The 23,105-nt window shown below is 40.2% G+C and overlaps 1 protein-coding gene across 4 annotated transcripts in view; it reads right to left on the minus strand.

Annotated features, from left to right (window-relative positions):
• Window positions 1–23,105, minus strand: part of LOC308385932 (A-type potassium channel modulatory protein DPP6-like) — a 235,014-nt gene that overhangs the window by 17,444 nt on the left and 194,465 nt on the right. For all 4 annotated transcript variants that reach the window (XM_080865147.1, XM_080865145.1, XM_080865146.1 and 1 more), the window contains 7 exons: window positions 20,632–20,726; window positions 20,119–20,193; window positions 17,998–18,050; window positions 15,766–15,847; window positions 11,262–11,382; window positions 1,108–1,262; window positions 860–957 (listed from right to left, as the gene is read on the minus strand). In XM_080865147.1, the coding sequence (XP_080721273.1) occupies window positions 860–957; window positions 1,108–1,262; window positions 11,262–11,382; window positions 15,766–15,847; window positions 17,998–18,050; window positions 20,119–20,193; window positions 20,632–20,726 (679 nt within the window). The remainder of the gene's footprint in view (window positions 1–859; window positions 958–1,107; window positions 1,263–11,261; window positions 11,383–15,765; window positions 15,848–17,997; window positions 18,051–20,118; window positions 20,194–20,631; window positions 20,727–23,105) is intronic.

A 23,105-nucleotide genomic window follows, 5' to 3' on the forward strand; every position in this document is an offset into this window, starting at 1 on the left:
AGAAAGCATATTTAGCATTTATTATCGTTGGTATCAGCTGCAATGCGGGTAAAAATAAGATGATGGAAAAAGTGGTTGCATCTGAACACAGAGAAATCAAGCAGTGTATAAAGAGGTGGAAAAATAGGCTGTAAATATGAAGAGACTAAATAGAGGCATTAAACTTAAACACAACACCCTATTAAGGAAAAATGCATCACTGGGGACAGAAAATCCCCCAGTCTGTGCAGCATATCATATAATAAAAATACCCACTATGACTCTGTAATATACTGTATTCAAAAATATTTTATTATCCAAAAATCCATATTGCTTTGCATCACCTATGATAACACATGTATATACAACTCATATTTAGGACTTTTCTGTTGATCTACAGATTTGTGATTCTGAACATAAAAAATTTTTTCATCCTCATTTTTCATCCATGTACAGGAAAGGTATAAATCTCCATATTTGGACACTGGATGGGTCGGCAGGGAAGCCACTTACATCAGTTACAAGTCCCTGATTAGATGTATTTTTAACCTTTACTTGTTTTACTTTACATTTTAAGTTATTGTTGTTACTGATTTACATAATATACATAATTAATGATTCATTAAAAAATATTTATCTGAACTGGGGACTCTAAATACTCTAAATCCTACAAAAGTTATAAACCCTCTTTAACTGAAGCTTAAAGTCTGTCCTGCAATCACATCTTGACTGTTTGTACAGATATGCCAAAAAAAAAAAAGCCAATGATTTTCCACCGGTTTTATGTGACTGCAAATCTGAGCCAAATCTACGCTGTGTAAAATGTGCATCGGTTGACTGAGCACAGAGGTAGACTGTTTGATAGTTTTGGATGACTCACCCTATCCTGGGATCATCAGGCCTCCTCATTTCAATGGTGTGCAGAGGGCCGTTAAGGTTCACGACATAAAGAGTGATGACTGGATTTTCCTCTCCAGCCTGATCAGAATGAAAACAAAGTGAGTAACTGAGCATAATATCCCATAAAAAAACAAAGCAAAACATAAAAACACTTTGCTTAAACCATTCTATTTCTATAATTTAAACTATCTGCATCAGTACAGATGTTTAAAGAAGGAAAAAGTATACCTTAGGGTAATGGTACTCTTTCCCTATTGGGTAGGGTGAGCCTGTAAACATTGGCAGCTCCATCCTGGGCACCAAGGTGTCATTGATGGTGGCGTATGCTAACCTGGCACCATCTGGAGACCACCAATGGGCAATGTGGGACTGGAAAATCTCCTCTGGAAGAGCAAATAGAAAATGACCATCAATCATAATCATAGTGAATAACACAATCCAACAGCAAAGACAAAAGTTAATTACATAGCTGCAGGCCAACAGCATCACACGGTTGTTACTTGTTGGGATTATAATGGAGCAGGTGTTCTGGGGAAAAACTGCATTTTGAAATTTATAAATGCTCTTTATGATTACTAGCACTATTTGTATTGGTTTGCCTCCCTTTTCTTTCTCCCACTGGTCAGCATATGTGACTTATGCTTGACTTTCTTTTCCTTTTGACAAGTCAGGGCTAAACAGTATGATAACTCCCTCCTGAAAGTAGAAAATCCCTCAACTATTCAGGTGAAAGAGCAAGTTTTTCTTAAATCCTCCACATGCCAAAGTGCCCTTGGCCAGGACACTGAGCCACAATTGGTGGATGAGTGTTTGTATGAATAGGGGAAGGAGAAGCATTGAGGATTATTTTTAAAATACTACTGCTGACTATTTCCCTAATTTGGTCAAACTGATAAAAGATTCAAAGTTACCCTTTTTGTCCTCTCAGCAACATACTATACATACAACTATACTTTGTGCCTGAGCTGCTAAATTTGGAATCTCCCACTCACTATCTGTCAAACCTACATGTGAAACCACTTGCTACCCAAAAGTTTGAAGTCATAAATCACAACAGCATTTAATCTCAGTACACAGCATGCTGACCAAAATAGAACTCAGCTACATTTCCCTGAAATAAACCTAACAGCACTTTCTCACCAGGTACCACAGCGCAGATAACTTTCTGGGTCGTTACTACATTTCTGTGTGTACCATTTTCAGCAAGAGGCTCAGCTCATTTCAGGTCGGTGACCTAGACATTTCCCCCGAGCCCCTCTGTGTGCAAGCGTGTCCACATAAAATAACACAGCGATCACAGACACTCCTGTTTTACATATACAGAGAGAATAATGGGGAAATGAGAGCAGTCTAGGTCCTTCATCTCCTTTGCAACACAAAGACAGACAGACAGACAGACACACACAATTGCGTCTGTCAACACAGAGTGTCTCATTAGGAAATTATGCAAATAAAATCTCACTGAGGGAACTTTTTGGCAGCATAAAGCATAGCCTTGACAATCCTACTTCATTACTAAGTCTGTGGCGACAATGCAGACGATATCAAAAACACTCCGACTCATTGTTACAGCCTGCCACTAGCTACATTTATATCAACTTTTGCAATTAAAACTTCATTAATGCTGTTTATCTGTGGGACTGGGTGCTGGCTTTGGGGAATTAACAACATCAACTACCAATTTGCATTTTCATTAACCACGCATCGCTTGGTGGAATTACTTGATATGCAGCATCATTTGTCAAACACCTCCGGTACAAACGCCTATGTACATTGTTCTCTTACACAGTTCTGCAAAAGTAGTTGTGCTTGTAACCTTCTACTGATGGACACTGTTTCATGTGTTTCACTGTTTCAGACTATTGTTTGCCTTATTTTGTCATATAGTATCTATCTATATATATGTACATATATCTATTGCAAGCATATGGAGAAGTAAATTAGTCTTAAATTAGCTAAAATGAGCATTTGAAGTGCTTTAAACACTCTATTTCAGGCAGTTATTTCTATGCTTGGATCTGTATGAAGTTAAAGGGTGGGGATATCCCCAACATGGAAATCTCAGTTACTGTCAAAACACAAGGCCCACCCACCTGCTGTTCAAAACTATTGTTTGCCAAACGCAACCAATCAGGCGTATAAAGAGAAGGAAGGGAATACACTGTAGCTGCACCAAGGGTCAGTATAAGTTATATAAGAATTATTGTGAATTGTGAATCATGCAAAGCTACACTTGTAGAGAGTTTTTGTTGTTGTAAACAAAAATATGAGTTGAAAATGAGCTGAATAGATTCCTTTAAAGAACCTGAAACAATACACATCCCTGCGGAAGTAACATTATAAGGAAAAAGGCTAATGGAAGCCTTTAGTCCCATTAGTCTTTGCTCTTTTAGTCTCCCTTGTGTGCCCACTTGCACCCTGCTGGCAGTGCTCAGTGGGGAATGATTGGATCTCACTGTCTGATGCTGAACAGAGCAGCATAGGACAACAAAGCACTGATTGCATTTTCAAATGGTGAAAAATAAAATAAAATATAAAAATGATTTCCCGCATGGCCAATTCTACCGCTGCGTGCCAACTTCACCGGCGGCAGCTTAAAAGGCTTTCCGCGCGGAGTGGAACGGCCGAGCTGTCAGATCCACTCGGCTGGGGACGCCCAGTCACCTTGGCCAGTCAAGGAGAAAGCAGTTACGTCTCTGGAAGCGTCCTGATAGGTGTGTGATTACAAAAGAATGTGCAGGGACAAAAGAGAAACCAAGAGAAGAGGCTGTGAGCGAACCACTTTTAATGAGCCAGCTCTCATTTTCTCTCTTAAGTAATGAGATCACATCTCCTGTCTTTTTACAGCCCACCTCATTGTGACGAATACGAAGGTGAGCTGTCGGAGGCTCATCTCCTTTGTCCATGTTCTCCATCCTGGTGTGCAGACTACATTATACACTGAGTAGAGGACATTATTAATGCATGAGATGCCATAAGTCAAGCGGCCATTGGAAAATAATGAGTGCAAGGTGACAGACTCAGGAAAGCTGAGCTAACAAGAAAAAAAGAAAATCAGACATCCAAGGTTGCAAATATGTGATTTAAAAAAAAAACATTAACAGGATACAAAAAAATATAAAAATGCTGCAAATATTCCGTAAACTGTGGCACAATAACACCACGAATCCTTCTCAGTGTTTAGAAAAAAATGACCACATGCATCCAACAGAGGGCAGCAGAGAAACATGCCAAACACAAGGTGAAGAAGCAATGCAGCACAGAGGGAAAGCCTACCTTTGTCTTTAGTGTCTGGTGCATACTTCTAGGTCACTGCTCCTCTGTTTTGGAGTCCAGCTATTTTTCTCTTTGAGATGAGTTGTGTTTTTGACATTTGTATCTATACGAGCTATAACATTTGCATTAACCCACCAGTCACCTCTGCCAAAACAAACAAACAAACAAACAAACAAACAAAAAACTACACAAATCAATGTTTGATATGTCCAATTAAGTAAATTTTAACCACAGAGCACGGCATTGAATACAACTACATATACCTGGCATGGTCAAGCCCTGCTAGCCCTTTATTCTGGCTTGCCAACAACCAAACTGGTTAGATGGCATGAAAATCTTCCAGCCATAGCGCCACAAAAATATGACAATAAAGTAGCTGATACTAAATACAGCACAACTATCAGTGTGTAGATTGAGGATGTGTTGCAAGTGATAATTAAGCATTAGCAGAGAAGCACATGACAGAAGAAGTGAGATTTTGCAAAGCATCTACAAAGCCTGCAAATAATCTGTTTGTAGATCTGGCTTAGGAAACCGAAGGATGAACACTGTATTACAGGGCATTGGTTTTGCAGGTTTATATTCAGAAAGGAGATTTTAAAAAGATACAAGAGGATTTAGCCACTTTACAGCTACACATTTTGCAACAGTTCACTTCCTGTCATTTCAGTTCAGTTATATTTATCTAGCATCAACTGGCAACACAAGTCAGAGCAGGACACTTTACACGATAAGGTAAAGAGTTTCCTCTAACCAAGAACTTGATAAGTAGCTTCAACATAAGCCCAGCATTTTGCACATTAACAAAAAGATGCGATGTGAACATGTTACAGTTTTTAAAAATAGAGGGATGACTGCAGAAAACAGCATTTGTGGGTTTACAAGGTTAAACTGATGCATGTTTTTATTCTTTCCTCAAACACGCTTTGTAAAGTCGGCATTTAGTTTTTCTAGTTATAAGGTGCAAGCCAATTTACTTTGAAATATAGACCTCAAACCTCATGAGGATAGTGACATTTTTCACAAAGTTGAACAGCGTCCAGTCCAGACATAACGTTATGGCTTCTGCTGCCTATAGCAGACACTTACTGAACTGCAGTCTGCAAAACATAAGGTCCAGCAATTTTGAGCTTAAACTTCTTCAATTTTGTAACTTCTTTGGTCTCTTATGAGTACCACTTTAATGCTACACTCCCCACAAAATATAGGATAAGGTAAAGAAAAAGACAAAATACCACACTTCAAATGTCCTAGTCAGTGAGAACAAAATACTCACAATCTGTCTCACATCAAAAAAGAAATACGTGCTTTGGAACAGAGCCTTTGTCAGAGCACTAGAAGTAAATACAGTCAGTTCAGTGTTATACACAGGGGCAGCTTGAAGTTGGACCTAAACGTAAAAACGTTTCACTGAATCTAAATAATTGCAGGTACGTAATTACATTTAATTTTGGCCTCATTACACATACAACAGAAAACGCTAAACTTCTTACACTAGTACCTCTTGAGCACCAACAAGAAGATGCACTCATGAATGAAAACAAAGTGGCCAAAAATAATTATTAGTTTTTATTAGCTTCACTGTCAGTATTTGTTATTTTTATGACTGTAAAATGTCAATATTACAATAGAAACAACAATTAGACTCCATTGTTTTGGACTTCAGGTCCATGTCTAACCAAAGTGATAGCACATTTTCAGTCAGTGTTGGGTGGTTACCCTTTGTCACATCTCAAGGTGTAGACAGAGTGAGGAGGGTGTCTGCTATGAGAACCTCAGAACAGCATCCTTACTTTTTGCGGATGATGTGGTTCTGTTGGCTTCATCAGAGCGTGACCTTCACTATGCACTGAACTGGTTTCAAGCCAAGTGTGAAATGGCTGGGATAAAAGTCAGCACCTTCTAACCTGAGGGTATGGTTTTCTGCCAGAAAACAGAGGGAATGATTCCTCTGGATTGGGGGAGAGAGACTTCAAGCAAGGTAATTCAAGTGTCTAATTCAAGTGAGAGTTGGGCAAGCTGGGGCAGTACTGCTGATGCTGATGCGGCACTAGAAGTACTGCAGGTGTTGTACCAGACTGATGTAATGAAGAGAGAGCTAAGCTGAAAATTGAAGCTTTAAATTTACCAGTCCGTCTATTGTCTCCCAACCATCACCCTCTGCATGGTCATGAAATATGAGCGATGACCGAAAGAGTAAGGTCACGAATACAAGCAACCAAAGGGTGGCTCAGCCTTAGAAATAGGACGAGGATGTCAGACTTTTGGAGGGATCTTGGAGTAGACGTGCTGTTCCTGTATGTCGAAACGAGCCAGTTGAAGTGGTTTGGACATCTGGTTAGGAGGCCTACTGAGTGGCTCCTTTTGGAGGTCTTCTGGGCATGCACAACTGGGAGGAGGTGAGGTAGACCCAAATGTATATCTTATCTGGACTGGGAATACCTTGGAAATCCCCAGGAGGAACAGAAAAGTGTGGATGGGAAGAAGGACATCTGTGATATCCTTCTTAGCCTGCTGCCACCATGACCCAACTTGGGATAAGTGGAAGAAAATGGTAGGATGGATGGATGTTTGATTTTAGGTAACTCAACACAATTGAAATTCACATAGAAATGTGCTAAAAATGATCTCGATTAAAACAGTTCTCTACTACCACAATTGGTAACATTGAGAAGTAGAAGGTCCAAATACAAGTTGTCAGTCTAGTCCTAAACATTTCAGATGTTTCTTAAGTGACGGATCTTATTTTGTCTGATAATCTCCAAACAGCATGACTCACATCCACCGACAAACTATTTCTCCCGTCTGTTTCAGACAAGCCCATATTTTCACACCCTTTACTAATCTTTCTCTTTCCAGTGAACAAGTGTTGATTATGTGGTTACTCTATCTCCTGCAGAGTCTGACACAAACAGACTGATAAACAGAAACCACCCCTACAAACAAGCCTCTCGATGCAAACATTCATCTAGCCAAATATCTAAGGGGCAAACACAAGTAAAATCAAAGCAACAGCGGGTTTTTATCTGGGCACACCAGAGCCTAATAAACAGCCATTTCCTTGGGCTGCGTCACACTGCAGGATGTGTCAGTATCAGTACAGCCTCAATAATCAGACAGCCAACAGATGACAGAACACACGACTATTACACACAGCCCAATAGCACTCTTGGCTGCATTTCCTCTTTTTTAATTTTGCTTTTCTTCTTTTCTCCCTTCTCTCTCCATTTCTGCTGTCTGCACATTACTAGGACACACACACACACACACACACACACACACACACACACACACACACACACACACACACACACACACACACACACACACACACACACACACACACACACACACACACACACACACTTATGGATTAAGACAACATTGCAAGCAAGAGGATATTCAAGCCCTGGGAGATTATTTGCCAACCTTTTCACCCGTTAGCATCAAATCTGCTGCACAGCGACAGGCACAGCTTAAGACCTCATTCCTCCTCAGCAGCAGTGTGACCCTCAGTTTGACCTTGGCTGGAGGATGGCCTGAGTCATTAGCATGGAAAGTCTGATGCCTTGCAGTCTTGCTGATGAATGTAAACATTAGACAAGCTGGCAAGGCTTCTAAGCTTGCCTGCAAATGCTTACATCATATCTGGGCTAATGCCAAATCTATTTACAGGCTTACAAATACAAGTTTTTCAAAAGAGATTTATTATTAATGGGAATGAAAAGGACTTTTAGTGCATTCTCAAATGAAGATAAATAAATAAATAAAACCTGGCATAATGAGGCCATCAAAATCAGCTGGTTCCAAGACATTTTGGCATAGATTTATACGCAATATGAACATTCCTCAAAGCCTCAGCCTCAAAATTTGCAACCCTGTTTGATGTCAGGGGTATCTCTATGTAATCATAGTCATAGTCATTACCAGCACAACCCCATCCACTGTCTATGGGGAAAAGAGTCAACTGGAAGAAAATTGACTACTAGCTTAGTTGCACTAGCCTAAAAATAAGAGGGAAATTCTTGCCACTATGAAAAAAAATGAGAAAAATCAGGAGTTGCTGAGGGACTGCATTACAGATTAAAAGTACATTGCAACAATTGCGCGTGCAACCCCTTCAACCTGTGGGCAAGCACAGTCAAGTTGACTGCACAGGCTGTCTGATGGCAAACAATCAAGTTTTCAAATAACTCCTTTCTAATTTATAAAGGCAGAAAGACAGCCAACATGTTGCAATCAATCTGCGCCAGTGAGCTCCCATGTGCGCTACTCATCTGCGATACATCTCTTTGCAATAGAGGACATCTGGCCGTATTCTGGTGTATATAACTGTAAACTGACGAGTGCCTGTGTCAGTTTACAGTTAAATCACTGTCCTTCAGCACCCACATCACTAATTGTGCAGGAATTTCTGTTTCAAATCAATGAGGCTCTGGCGAGATTATGAATGTAACGTAAATTTCTGGTTAACATGAATATTTATGTATCTAGACTGCAAGAGTTTCATGATTGCCAATTTATGACAAACAGCAGCCAGCCTGACCCCATTCAACTGCAGAGAGGTGGTAGACTGACTCTGTCTTGTCTTTTTATTGCTGTTTTGATGCACAAAAGTCACTTTGAAGACAGAAACTGACATTGAGTGGTCACACACCTGATCCTTGTCTTTGAAGAAGGTAACAAAATCGTTCTTGGTCATAATAATGCTCTCTAGCCAATGTTTTCCAACCACAACAAGCCTGTTTCGTTGTCTTCGAAAAATCCCTCCATTATTGAATAAACATAATTCTGATGACAGGCTTTCAAATGTGTTGTGTTGAGATAATAAAATAGCCCCTGTTTTTCTCAAAATAAAACACTTTACCACATCACATTGTGCACTTAAAGCACACAAAACCAATTGTATAGTCCTATGATTCACTTTTATCTCAACATTATGAAGCTGATTCTATCTTTTATCTCTGAGTGAAAGATTTATCTGGTCAATAAATGATGAGTGTAAATTACCAGGCCTTCAGCAATCCATAAATATGGGGTCAGACACTGCAATATCGCTCCGATTAATGTTTAAATGGCTCAGAATGGATATTGCTCTTGAAGAATGGACTTGCTTTCAAATATCAGCTTGGTTAGGCGGAGATAAGAGGGCTGTGGGTGGACAACATTAAATAAAAACAGATGAATTTTGCAGGAAAGGCAGCCAACGGGCTCTAATCCTGATGCACCGGTGACCTCAGATAACCTCTCTGCCACAGTGTCTAAACCCTGACATCTCCTTGGTGGCAGCCTCACACTTTCAAACAGATATGTGATGTTTAGCGTTACTCCAAGATTAACAGCTTGTTGTGTATCATTGGCTGTCTCCATTTCTGCTATCTCTGTATCTGTGAGTCTGCTGCTCCCCATCTCCCTCCTGCTCCGTTATTAAAACACCGTTCCACTGGAGCAGAGTGTTCACCCAGCGCAGCAGATATAAATTCATTAGTTGAATGCTAACACAGTCCCTGTCACGGTTTATACTGTGAGGCATACAGGTGAGCTTTGATCGGTGGTGTTGACGCTCGGAGAGCACTTTGACATCTATATCTTAATGCACAACACACACACAGCCGCCGAGTTAATGCACATCAACTGATGTAGAACATTCATTCGTTTTCAGGGCTGTGTAAAGCAGAGGCAAATTGACAGGATATCCATTTTTTTAATTTACCTGCAGGAAATCAAGCGCTACATGCAAAAAATACTAATGTGGCTACAGACACTTGGGAGTCATGCTGTCTCATGTCATTACTTCTAAATACCTGAGCTGCTGCAGAGTGTTCAAATTAGAAAAATGTAATACAAGGAGAATACACGGGACAAAAGAGGTTTACTACATGTTTTCCCTAATTGTTATCAGAACTAACACACTATTTTCTTTCATGGAAAGAGTTAGATTAGAAAATGAATGTCAATCTTATGTCTGTATGGTGAACGTAAATTGTAAAGACTACAGCCTGTAATGGGTAGAGTAGCTTACAAAAGTAGAGAGCAGAGAGAACCATTAAACATGCCTTGTTACATACGGTCGCATCAAAACTTTATCAGTGTTCTTCATAATATTGCTTCAGTTCTTTGAAGTTTGTGAGGATTTGTTTATGCACAGCTGTCTTGTGGTCAGACCACCACATTTTAATCTGGCCAAAGTCTGGACTTTCATTTCCTTTTTAAGCTATTCTGCTGTATGTGCTTGGGATCATTGTCTGGTTGCAAGACCCAAATTTGGTCAAGCTTTAGCTCTTGGATAGATTCCCTCACATTTGACTCTAATCACACTGATATACAGAGGAATTTGTGGTCAATTCAATGACTGCAAGATGCCCAGGTCCAAAACAAACTCAAATCATCATCCTGAAAATTGGCATAAAATGTTTGTGCCAATATGCTGCGTTTGTTTTTTGGTTATACGACACAGGGCGATTGTGGCTCAAGTGTTGGGAGTTTGCCGTGCTGGTTCGAGCCCCAGCTTGGACAGTCTCGGTCGTTGTGTCCTTTGGCAAGACACTTCACCCGTTGCCTACTGGTGGTGGTCAGAGGGCCCAGTGGCGCCAGTGTCCGGCAGCCTCGCCTCTGTCAGTGCGCCCCAGGGTGGCTGTGGCTACAATGTAGCTTGCCATCACCAGTGTGGGAATGGGTGGATGTGTAAAGCGCTTTGGGATCCTTAGGGACTAGTAAAGCGCTATACAAATACAGGCCATTTACATACATCGCAGTTTTGCTCATCTGTCCAAAGGACATTGTTCTAAATGTCTTGTGGTTTGTTCAGAAGACACCTGACCAATCTAAGCTGTGTTGTCATATTCTTTTTTCTTCAGAGAGAGACTTTCTTCTGGCAAACCTTCCAAACACTTAGCACTTGGGTTTCTTGCAGTTTCTCCGAGCATTGCATAGCATTTTGTAATTTGCTATGCTTGGAAAGATTGAGTTAACACAAGCTCACACTTGCTGATGATCAAGTGCATATATGCTCATAATTCCTATAGAAGCAATACGAGTCTACGTCTCCTCAACTACTATGCTACCATTGTATTGTATTTGAGCAGCAAGAAAATCGTTTGCCTTACCCTCATATAACCAATCACTGAGCCCATTGAAGATGACACCTTCTTTACCGGTAGATACCAGACGAATAGAACGGCTCTCCACCTTAGACCGATAGTAGATGTTGTTTTCAAAAATGAAGATCTAGAAGAGTCAGAAATAAAAGAAACGCAGTCAAAAATTTGAATGGAAAAATTGACAAAACATCTAGAGAAGTACATGTCCTCAAGATCCTTGAGCTCAGATACTGATGTTTCAATGAAACTGACTACCAGCTTTCCTATAAATTTAAATGTTGTAAAAGTGAATGAGGTCTTACCATAACAGCACAAAACAGAAAATCTGAGGACTGTGTTGTATTTAAACTGAAGAATAAGATCAACCGTAGGGTCAGAAACACACTCATTTTACACACAAGACACCACTGCACACATTTGCAAAAGCACTTTTTGATTAGAGAGAAACCGGCATTCCCAAAACTAAAAAGACAAGAAAATAAGTCTTTTCAATTTCTGATAAGACAGCAAACCTTGGGACCAGATTTTGACTTTGACGCTCTCCTCCACAGGCCTGCGGGGCTTTCAAGATAACTGAAGGTCAACTCTTTCATTACAGAGAATAATAGATCATCAGCACCCACAGTGAACGTGGTAAGGCGGGGCTGCTCTTGGGGCTGGAATTTTAAAATGTTACAGCCTTAATGCCATGCTGAAATCAATCTCAGGGTATTACAGAAAAGGGCTCGCTCGGTATCTCAAGGATTTGGAATCTCTGGCCTCAAGCAGGTATCATGGTATCAGTTTGTGAATGATTCTCCAACAAATATTCCCACTGAGCTGTATGAATGATGAAACCAGTCAGGGAGCTGGAAATTGTTGCTTGCTGATTAAATACTTCTTACAACAGTGCAAAAAGGGTCAAATACTACATAGAAAAATCTCCTGTGGAAATCTAAGTCAGCTGTGTATAAACAACATGACAGTAAAGAAAAAAAATGCTAGCTAAAAGTTTCTCAAGCAAACAGACCCTCTTTAAAAGTAATACAATGTGTGTCACAATTACTTTCTCCTGAGGAGACGTAAGCCGTGGGCCCGTGTGCTTTGGTGTCACACTGGTACAGATGGAGTCCCTGTTTAGAAGCTAATCTAGGCCACAGCACAGAGAGAAGACCTGGCCCCGTTCTCTGAAGGAAGGTAAAATTCTACCATTGATGGCAGTCAGTGAGAGTATTTGGAGCAGTCTCTAGATACGTTGGTCTGGTTGGACCAGTCACACCAGCAGAGTAGGGCAGGTTAGGTCTTAAACATATTTAGTCAAGTTAATCTAAGTGGTAATTAATGTTATCATACTAAAATTTCTAAACTAAAATGGGGCACGTTACTACATGTTATGCTTGTTTAACACGAGTGTGAACGTGGTATTGTGAGCTTTTAATCATTCTGAGGCCAAGTGTGTAATTGCATAGAGCTGGATGAGAAAAATGTAGCGTAGGTTCCAGGGTTTTTAACTTTTCACTCTTAGTAAGGATTTCCCTTGTAATTCTCCAAGGAGGCAGGAGGACTCTTAATACTTAATAAGCCTTGAATTATTTGTCACACACATTGTACTTCTATATGTAGTGTGATTTGAATGAAAACTGTATTACAGTTTCCCTTTCTCGGTCTCACTGTCTTAAGCAAACACAAAGTCTTTCTAATGGCTCAGTTACACTGCAGTAAAACCTGCCAACCTTCTTGTGGTTGCTCAGCATTTTTATTGGTGTTTTTTGGTTTTGTTGCATTTACTTTAGCAACTGATTGCATACAGTTGCGGCAACAAGCTAGTCGCAGACAGATTGATCGTGCAACACACCTCAACCTGGTCACGCACTCAGGTCTCCTGGTAGTAAGCAACCTGACTTCAGTCATTCTCTGATAAGAGAAGGTTTATGGAGTAGGGAACTTGACTCAGCTGGCTAAATGAAGTTCTGGCTGGACTCAGGGCAGAAGTATTTAACATGAAGTTCCATTTAATTTGTGTAGATGGCAACAGATTTCCAGTTGTTGCCAATTTATCACGGTTAATCACCTGATTATCACAAACAGTTTACATGCAATTGCCGACTTGACACCATTCAATATCAAATTGATTCTGTCTTATTACCATTTTATTACCATCTTAATGCACCAATGTTGCTTTGGAGACAGCAGCTATGATTGCAGACCTGGTCCCTCATCTTTGATGCAGCCATTTCAAACGCAGCAACATTGGAACTTCACTGCACTATGATCACAATTATGTTCATGCCACCGTTGTCAATCAGTTTTCCGTAATGCGACTGTAGCGTATTGTCAAGGTCAAAGTCAAATGTGTTTATAAAGCACATTTAAAAACACAGAGTTGAGCATAGTGCTGTATAATAAAAATATACAGCTCACAGAAAATCAACACTAAAATGCAGAAATGCTGTGGACAGCGTACATCAAAATATGACAATATAAAATAAATACAAAACAAAACAAAATAAAACAAGAATGTCACACCGGGGCCAAATAGCAAGGAGAATGTATGAGTTTAAATGTGTGTGCAGATATGTAGATTATTCCATAGATCCGGTGCTGTTGCTGCAAAGCTTGATCGCGTCTCTTTTTTAATTATGTTTTAGGCTTGTGTAAGAGCAGCTGTTTACAGGTGTGAATGTGAAGGAGCTCAGACAGATAGAAACGAGCTAATGTAACACACCCAAATCTGCGTGAATATTTGTGGACCACATGTTAAAGAGTATAAAAGCAAACTCCTCAACCTGCTTTTGTTGCAGAGAAAACACAACGACCCTTATTTATCCACTTACACTGACTTTTTAGCCTAACAAATTGCTAAACATGTGTCTGGACAGCTGTGTTTTTGCACGGGCATGTATGTGAGCAGTTTCTATGGGAACGTAAAGGAGATTTAATCATGTGCATAAGGGATTTGGGAAAAGGATAACAGGTGTGTTGATTTACGTATATTAGGAGTGCAGATATCACAACACATGCCTTGGCTCGAAGTCTGTGCCAGCTTGTTTCAGTTGATGGACGTCTCTCGCAACCGCAACCTCCTTGACAAGAGGGCACCTGAACCTTCAGGAATACCAGCTGCTCAGTTTCATGCTAACAAAACTCAGCAGCTGAAAGTAATACAGCTTCATGACTAATGGTGGGAAACTTGAGGCTATATCAATCTAGCAAGAGCGTTAATTAATCCAGTGACGAGATAACAGGTAATTAATAGCATTGTGCTGCAGGATGTAATCACACAGTCTGACTGCCCTGCAAACCAACACACTGAATTTCATTAATACCCTGACAAGTCTGATTGTGTGATGAAGGAAGGTGTATGTGTGTGGGGGGATGCTTCATCGCAGAACAGTTGCAAAGGACCATTGCTTCTTGTGATTCAAACAGCAGTGTTTAATTTCAAATGTGTTAACTGGGAAATATCAGCGACTCATCGGGATGATTCAAACCCTGAGGGACAAAACTGTTTGTTTTCAAGGATTATAACTTACACCATATCAACAACTGGAGGAAAATGGGGCATTTGAAAGATAAAGATTAGCTGTGCCCCAATTCTAGGACCATGCTCGTGGAGCAGTAATTGTCATACCTCACCAATGAGACCAAACCGATTCAGAATACAGGCCTTACTTGGACCAAATTTAAGGGTAATAAAGGTCATGACACCTTAATTATGGTGTAATAAGGTTTCATCAATTACTGCACTACTAATGCACTACTATTCATCCATAGTTCATCTCATGGTGTGATAGTGCAGCACAGATAGAGAGCATTTCTCTTCATCTGCAGGTCCTCTGTTGTATCCTTTGTAGCAGACTCAACCTTCCTAACTTTGACAAATACAGCTGGTGTAAAGAAATATAACGGCCTCCTGACTAATGGTAAAAAAAACAAAACGATGCATGAAACGACACATTTTTAGACATAGGTTGTAACGGCCACCGTTTTCTTTGTGAGCATTTATTACACAGCGTGCCACTCTGCATTCGCTAATTTATCTAAGCTAATATTTGCCATATGCTTGTTATTTAAAAAATAATGATCTGCCAGTGTTGGGTTTGCAGCTCGCTGCACTCAGGTGGCCACAACAATTGATTAAAGCAGGTTTAAACCAAGGGCACAAAAAGAAGCCAGAATTCCACTCACTCACTGTAACTCCTCCCATTGGGTTGTGAAATATATAGGTCCCTCTGGCTGAAGCACCTTCAAATATAATTAATTCTATCACCTATTAAAATTAAAAACAGGCAGCGAAGGACACAGGTTGTGAAAACTTAACTTATATTTCCGTCTGTGTGCTGCAAAGTTGGGTTTTCTGCACTTTTTTTTACACCAAGGGCAAGTTTCTAAACCTCTCAGATGGATCTTTCCAGATTTTTTTTATTTATGTTTAGTTTTTTTCCTTTTTTTTTTTTTTTTTACTGAAACTGAATGAAAAATTAATTAGTTTGAAAGCAGATATGAAAGAGGGGATTCATGCAGCTCGTACCAGTTGCTGATCCTGGGGTCCCCAGCCTGCATACTGAAGCTGAGCATTTCGCACCTCTGGAGGGTTCAGGTTCCACGTTTCCCTGGGGCGCACAGACAGGTGAAAAAACCCCCACTATCAGACAAACGTGAAGGCACATAAACACAATGACTGTCTGCTCCCAGTGATCCGGCGGCAGAGGAACAAGTGTACAACATCTGAGAACAAAGCTTTAAGTGTATCCATAAATACCCCCACTCTATAACAGTGTCACCTCTCCTTATTGGGAAAAGTGCTGCGCAGTGCAGGCTGCAGAATTAGAGGTGCCACTGCCTCTGTGTCTTTGTCTGGAGCGCAGAATGAATGAGGACACCAGCGCAGGTGTTTTTTGACGCAGCACCACTGGGTGGCAGCATTTAAATAGGTTTAAGCAGGAGAGCTGCTGACAGTGCTGTCATACTGTGACCTGGTGTGGAAGTAATTCAAAAGGGAAATAAGTAAGGTGGACAGTCACAGCACAAAAACGCCTCTAATATGACTTGGCAGGGGAGGCTTTTTAGCTAGACTGGCAGTAGTTTTGCTCTTTTCTGTCACTGAATGGCAACAAGGTTCTAGGTTTGAACCTGCTCAGTGTACCTGCGTGGGTTTGCTCACAGTTACATTCATCAGCTGGTAAACTGATGCTTCCAAACTGGATTTCCTGTGTGTCTTGTTTTCACATCGCATTCTTCTAATGGTCTTCAATTAATTGCATTACAGGTGGATATGACAAAATAATCAAATACAGTGAACAGCCGCCTATTCGCGGTTCAGTATTCATGGATTTTACTGTGGAACGTAACTTCAAATTATTTGCGGAAAATTTGCCTATATGCTGATTTTTTTCATAGAGCACATCTAAAATATTTGCTTTTTTCATTAAAATTAAAATATGCAGTTATAGCGTTTTCAGTGAAGTGGTCCCTAACCCTCGCGAATACCAGGGAGCGAATGTACCTCAAATTTTTGTACACATTTGTGCCACAATGAGCGTCAGTTCCTGTTGAGCGTACATGGTGATCTGGAAACACAGAGGGTATAGTGCTAACTATGCCCAGCCAAGAAACAACTATCCACTGGACCTGCAAAGATACAACACTGGTAGCAAGAAACAGGAACCCAAAAACTTAGGGCATGCCAACCGCATCCAAACTGCCGACGTTTCATTTTTAATGGGTAAAAAAAGCAGTGATGAGCAGGTTTGTAGCTCTGTAACCTTGAATTCTGCGTGCACCTGTTTCTCCAGCAGAATCACTGTGAAAATTGCTGTGAAGTGCACTTTGGGATGGTTTTCACCAACTTTGCTGTCGGCTTTGAATTAATACTTAAACAGCAGCAGAAAGATCTTGTGCGTGGTCTCATTAGGATAGAGATTTGTGTCAGTCTGTGAAACTGTAGCCTGAGGTTTATACTGTTAACTGGTAATTACGTGACAATGCATCAGAGGCCATGTTGCAGAATAATGCAAAAGAAATGTAAAGAGTGGTACAAGAAGATACTTTCTTTTGGCAGCGACTAAGTAACATGATGAAATATGTTTTAGAACAGCAAACAGTACGATTGTGATCCTACCTAAGTAAATGTTAAGAAATAAGGTTTAATTGGTTTTCCTCTGTCACGTTTCTAGTTATAATAAAAAGCAGAGAACACACAGAAACATGAACACGGCAGGTTTTTCATTGTTACGTGCTCCTTTCTTTAGCTGTTTTTAACAGCTTAACGTTGAAGGACGAGAGATCTTCAAGATCTCTTGACATTGCAGAAAAAGGCTCATTTTCAAAACAAGGCAGTGCTATTAGTGTAACTTTCTTCTGTGAACTGTAGTTCATTTTGACAGGTGTGTGCTGAATCTAATCCTTGCTCTGGTAATTTACCTTCTGTTTTTGAGCGCTTCTTAAGTCGAGGTCTGTCGTCAAAGGGCTAACTCAGGACAGGGTGAATGAGGATAAACATCTGCCTATGTTGTGGCTGCGGCTGACTACAGCTGCGATTTGAGGCTGCGGATTATCTGATAGCACCGTTTCGCTTCGCAGACTGCACAAGTGCAGGTTTGGAAGTAAACAGTGTGGTTGATGTCAGAGGTGCTTTGTGGGAGGTAGTTGGCAAAACAGGTGTAAATGAGTTTCTTTCACATTTTCACAGGCAGAAAGGTCAGGTGAGATAATATGAGAAAAACAATTTTAATGGAGTGACTCAGCCCTGATGTGTACTTACGGTGTTTCCAGACTGCAGATGATGTAGAAGGCCGTGTAGGAATACTGGTACACCTGGAATGAGATGTAGGATATTTAACCTTGACATTTTAATTCTTGCCAATTCTTTGTTCTCATAGCAGAATCAATTAAGACATCATAATTGCCCTGTTTACTTATATTAGGTACAACAGTATCTTCTTTGAAAGTAAAGAAAACAAAAACTGCATTAGGACTGATGATAATTAATCCTTTGAACTTCAAAATGAAAAGAATCCTTGTTAAGCAGGTAATTTTGAGGAAATACTGTGAAGTGCTGCCATAAAATCTCAAGTTTCCTTCTAAATTAAAAAAGAAGAAGAAGAAAAAGAAGAATGGTCTCATCCCAAAGCCACAATGCTCCATATCAATATGACAGTATTTTATTCATATCAGTACCAAAGGCTGACAGTAACCCACCATCCCCTGGAAATTCAAGGGTTTAATGTCTTATCTTGCTGCAGTGATGTTGTGTACTCGACACTGGGTCAATACACTGTGACACCTCAGTAAGGCTGCAATTCAGTCACACATTTCTGGCCGCATCCAGCGGCATCTCTGATACTCGGTGCAGTTTGAGGAGGGGGAAAAAAAACAGACAAAGGATTCTTCAGACTGCTGTGAAGTCAGAATAGTCAATATGGAGCCCAATTTACCATTCTGTTGTTGCAATAGACTTATTTCTCTACGTGCGTGCTGTCAGAAAACAGTACATGTGTGACATTGTGCACCTCTGGGCCACTTCCAGCACTGTTGCTATTTTTAGATTGCTGGCTGGAAGTCCCATTCTGACCACTCGCGCTCAGAGTTTGGGATTTCACCATGGAGCTCAAATTTGCCCAGAGCGAGAACATTAACTTCTGTGTCGAATTGGCCTGACTTTCATGTCGAAGATCATTGCTGGTAATGAGAGCTGTGTACCAAGACACCAAGCAGGAGTTTCAAGTCAAAAAGTCCTCACTGTCCAAAGCCTGAAGGCAGTGCATGAGATCAGGAGTGCAACCAGGAGCAAGGTTGTTACTTGAATTTGTCCCCCAAGGTCTGACTGTCAGTGTAAAGCGCTACTGTAAAGCCCCGAGGCACTGGAGGGTGGACATTTGGTCCAAACGACCTGACCTGTGACTTCCAGGGAGTGATCAAAAAATAGCAGCTGCACTAGAAATGGTGAAAAGGACCACAACGACATAACCCTGAAGGATAGATCGATTTAATTTAAACCAGCTGATTTTGGATTTAATCGGCAGATCAAACCACACTTATGTCGACCAGATTAACGACGGCTATGGCGTGTCTTTGAAATCCTAACCTTTTACTTTTTAAATGACAGTTTTTGTTACAGTAGGCACTCAACAGTCAGACATTATGTATCCAGGAACATCACCCAGTAGAGACACATCTTCAGGAAGAGCGTTTGTCCATGTTTTATAATACAAGTGGGGTATTTAATAAAAACATGAACCATACCGCATCTCATAGTGCATGAATGTGTGCCGACTGTGCTACGATGAGCATATAGCAGGAATGACTGTCATCTATCAAGGTGATGGCGGTCTAGTTGAATAATAAATGCAAACACGTACATTCCACCACACTCGAGTGTGCTGTAATATCTTCAATTCATCTCAGGCAATAACACAAGGTTATACAGTGTTTCTGCCAGCATCCTCCATAAACTAACAACAGGAACCAGTTCTCTCTACAGTGACTAAGTGGTGACGCAGTAGTAAACAGGCAACTATCATCTAACTAAATGGATCAATATATTTGATCCACCTGTATCAGGAGCTAAAATGCTTTGATGCATATGATGGTGCTGCTGTTGATCTCATCTCCCTGTCCGCGAGGCCGTGTAGCACCGAGGGGTTTGTTTGTGCCTCCCTCAGTACAGTTCTGCTTGGCTTAGCTAGCCCCCGCCACCCTCGCTGACAGGCATCAACGTGCGACAGGCCTTCACACCCCGCCATGATTACTTTCTCCTCCCTCCACCCCCCCCACTGCCTATGCTTCATTGCAGGCCTACACCCCACCCCTCAGCAGCGGTGGCTGACATATTTGGCTGTCAGGTTGCTAATTCAAAAAACAAGCAAACAAATGAGATGCTCACCGGTGCAACATTGTAGGCCAGCAGCACATGCTTCAGGTCAGGAGAGACCTCATACTTGCTGGCTTTGTACATTTCCTAGGAATCAAAAGAAGGATGTTAGAAGAAGAAAAAAAATGCATACAATAAAAAGAAGAGACCTCCGATCACGCATGGCAGTTTTTCATTAAACTGGTCCTTAACTGACTGCGTTTGACAGATTGCTTGGTTCCTAAAGCAAATGGGAGCTGCATTAGTCTTTGCACTAGGGCTTGGTGATTTGATGGCAGACATAATGTTGCGTGTTGTCACCCAAGCTGCTGTGACACTGATGCTACATCTCCATTTTGACATTTCACCAAGTGTTAAATATGCAGCTCACATTTCACTCTGAAAATGGATCATTTGTGGGGAAAAAACACACAAAAAAGCTTTAGGTTCTTTGATTTGTTGACACTATTGGAAATGTTTGAATCGAACTCATAGGCAATCATGCTCAGCCCTTCAGTGCTTTGATTGTAAGACGAAAAGACTTACAAATTTCTTGTTATGCACTAAGATGGTTTGCTCGTTGGTGTCGACGTTGAACTTGACGACGTCGCCGTCCTGATTGCGGTACAGCAGCTCATTACCTGGATGATGAGACAGAAGACAGGAAGAAAAAAGTTAGACATTGGTAAGAAATTAAGAAAATTGCAGACATATTGATAAAGCCAGAAACTATATTCTGTCACCAGTTCTGCAAATTAAAAGTGTGGGTTCAAAAAAATATTTCCCTTCTAAAAATTAAGTAAAAGCAGACATGATAGTCAGCAGCCTTCATTTTTTTGTGTTAATGGAGTTGTTACCTGTCAGGGACACTGACAACATAATTAAACTTCAGAGGATGCTTCCACTTATTAGATTTTTAATATCAAAGGGATATTGAATTAGACTTGTTTGAGTTCCATCAGCAGCCAAAAATAAATTCGTTTTTTGTAATCAACCAGTATAACAATTATTAACAGGTCACTTAATGGCACAAATGCTTAGTGGTGCAATCAAAAATAAAAGCAAAGCAAAGCAGAGCAAAGATGTGCAGCAAAAGCAGAGAGAGCAGGGCTGCCCAATTGTCTGTGTCATGACTGTGATCGCAATTCTGATGCCAACAATTTGTCAGACTGTGCCTTGTTATGTTTTTCTGCTATATGTGGCCAAATGAAGAGCTCCGTCCTCAATAATAAACTGTCTGGCATCAGGCCTTTGTTTCGCAATGTGATTGTTACAGGATTAAAATCCAGTGTGAATGTATGCATTTTATTGAAGAATGCAAGCTGCCTTATTTTTAACTTTCACAAACCACCAACTACTTGCATTTTAACATTAGTTCATTTGAAACAAGACTTAAAATGTCTATTTGGTACAGTTTCAGTCATTACAGTGTGATAAAACATTCTTAGTGACAAGTACTAAAGAGCAGCTTTTATTTCTTTACCTCACCTTATTTACCGCTAAACTTTGGTCAGATTTAATTAACACAGCATCAGATTTTAATTCAAATATTGCTCAGTCCTGATTGGTGCTTTCCCCAGTGTAGACACGCCCACTGTATGTATTATAGTATGAATCAGAACTTTTTACTTTTTAAAAATATTTTTTAGACCTTTTTTATCTAGAATTTTCAAATGTATTATTGAAATAAGTTTACACTTAAAATTACATTTTTTTTCCATTTGAAGTTGATCTTAAATTGTTTAAACTGCTCCCACTGGCACAGATTATAAACAACAACAAAATAAACTATCACAGCTATGCAGATGACACACAAATATATATCACAATGTCACCAGGAGACCGAGGCCCTGTACAGGCTCTTGGTAAATGCATTGAGGAAATCAATGACTGGTTGTGCCACAATTTTCTCCAGCTAAACAAAAACAAAACTGAAGTAATAGTCTTTGGCGCCAAAGAAAAACGATTACAGGTCACCAGAGAACTTCAATCTATACATCTAAAAACCACAAACCAGGCGAGAAATTTGGGTGTAGTGATGGATGAGACCTAAACTTAGAAAAACAAATTAAGACAATAACAAAGTCAGCTTACTATCACCTCAAGAATATTTCAAGGATAAAAGATCTGATGTCTCAACAGGACCTGGAAAAACTAGTCCATGCATTCATCTTTAGTAGGCTTGATTACTGTAACAGCATCTTTACAGGTCTACCTAAAAAATCAGTCAGACAACTACAGCTCATTCAGAACTCTGCTGCTCGAGTCCTCACTAAGACCAAAAAAGTGGACCACATCAGTCCAGCTCTGAGGTCCTTACACTGGATGCCTGTCCGTCAGAGGATAGACTTTAAAGTTCTAATGCTGGTCTATTAAGCTCTGAATGGTTTAGGACCAAAATACATCAATGACCTCCTGACCCAGTATGAACCTTCCAGATCCCTCAGGTCATCTGGATCCGGTCTTTTATCAGTTCCCAGAGTCAGAACCAGACACGGAGAAGCTGCATTCAGCTTTTATGCTCCTTATATCTGGAACAAACTCCCAGAAAGCCTCAGATCAGCTGAAACACTCAGTTTATTTAAATCCAGGTTGAAGACTCACCTGTTCTCAGCTGCATTTGAATAAAGCACCAAATCCACACTTTTAAGCTTAAATTTCAAAACTTACATTTAACTACTGATTTTATCTACTGTTCTGATTTTATCTGTTTTGATTTTATATACTGTTTTGTTTGTTTGTTTGTTTGTTAATTAGTTAGTTAGTTTATTTGCTTGTTTTAATCAATTTTAAATCATGCTTTTTATTTGTTCTTGTTTCTAATGTCTCTGTAAAGCACTTTGAATCACTTTGTTGTTGAATTGTGCTATACAAATAAACTTGCCTTGCCTTACTATTTCTTCCATTCATGTAGCTACTAATCAATTTAACAGATATTCACCAATATTAAACTTTTTCTCCATTATGCATGCTTAACAATTCAACTTAATAATTCATGGTGTTAACAATTTCAGCTGCTA

This window comes from Rhamphochromis sp. 'chilingali', assembly GCF_963969265.1.
Source record: "Rhamphochromis sp. 'chilingali' genome assembly, chromosome: 18".
NCBI lineage: Eukaryota > Metazoa > Chordata > Actinopteri > Cichliformes > Cichlidae > Rhamphochromis > Rhamphochromis sp. 'chilingali'.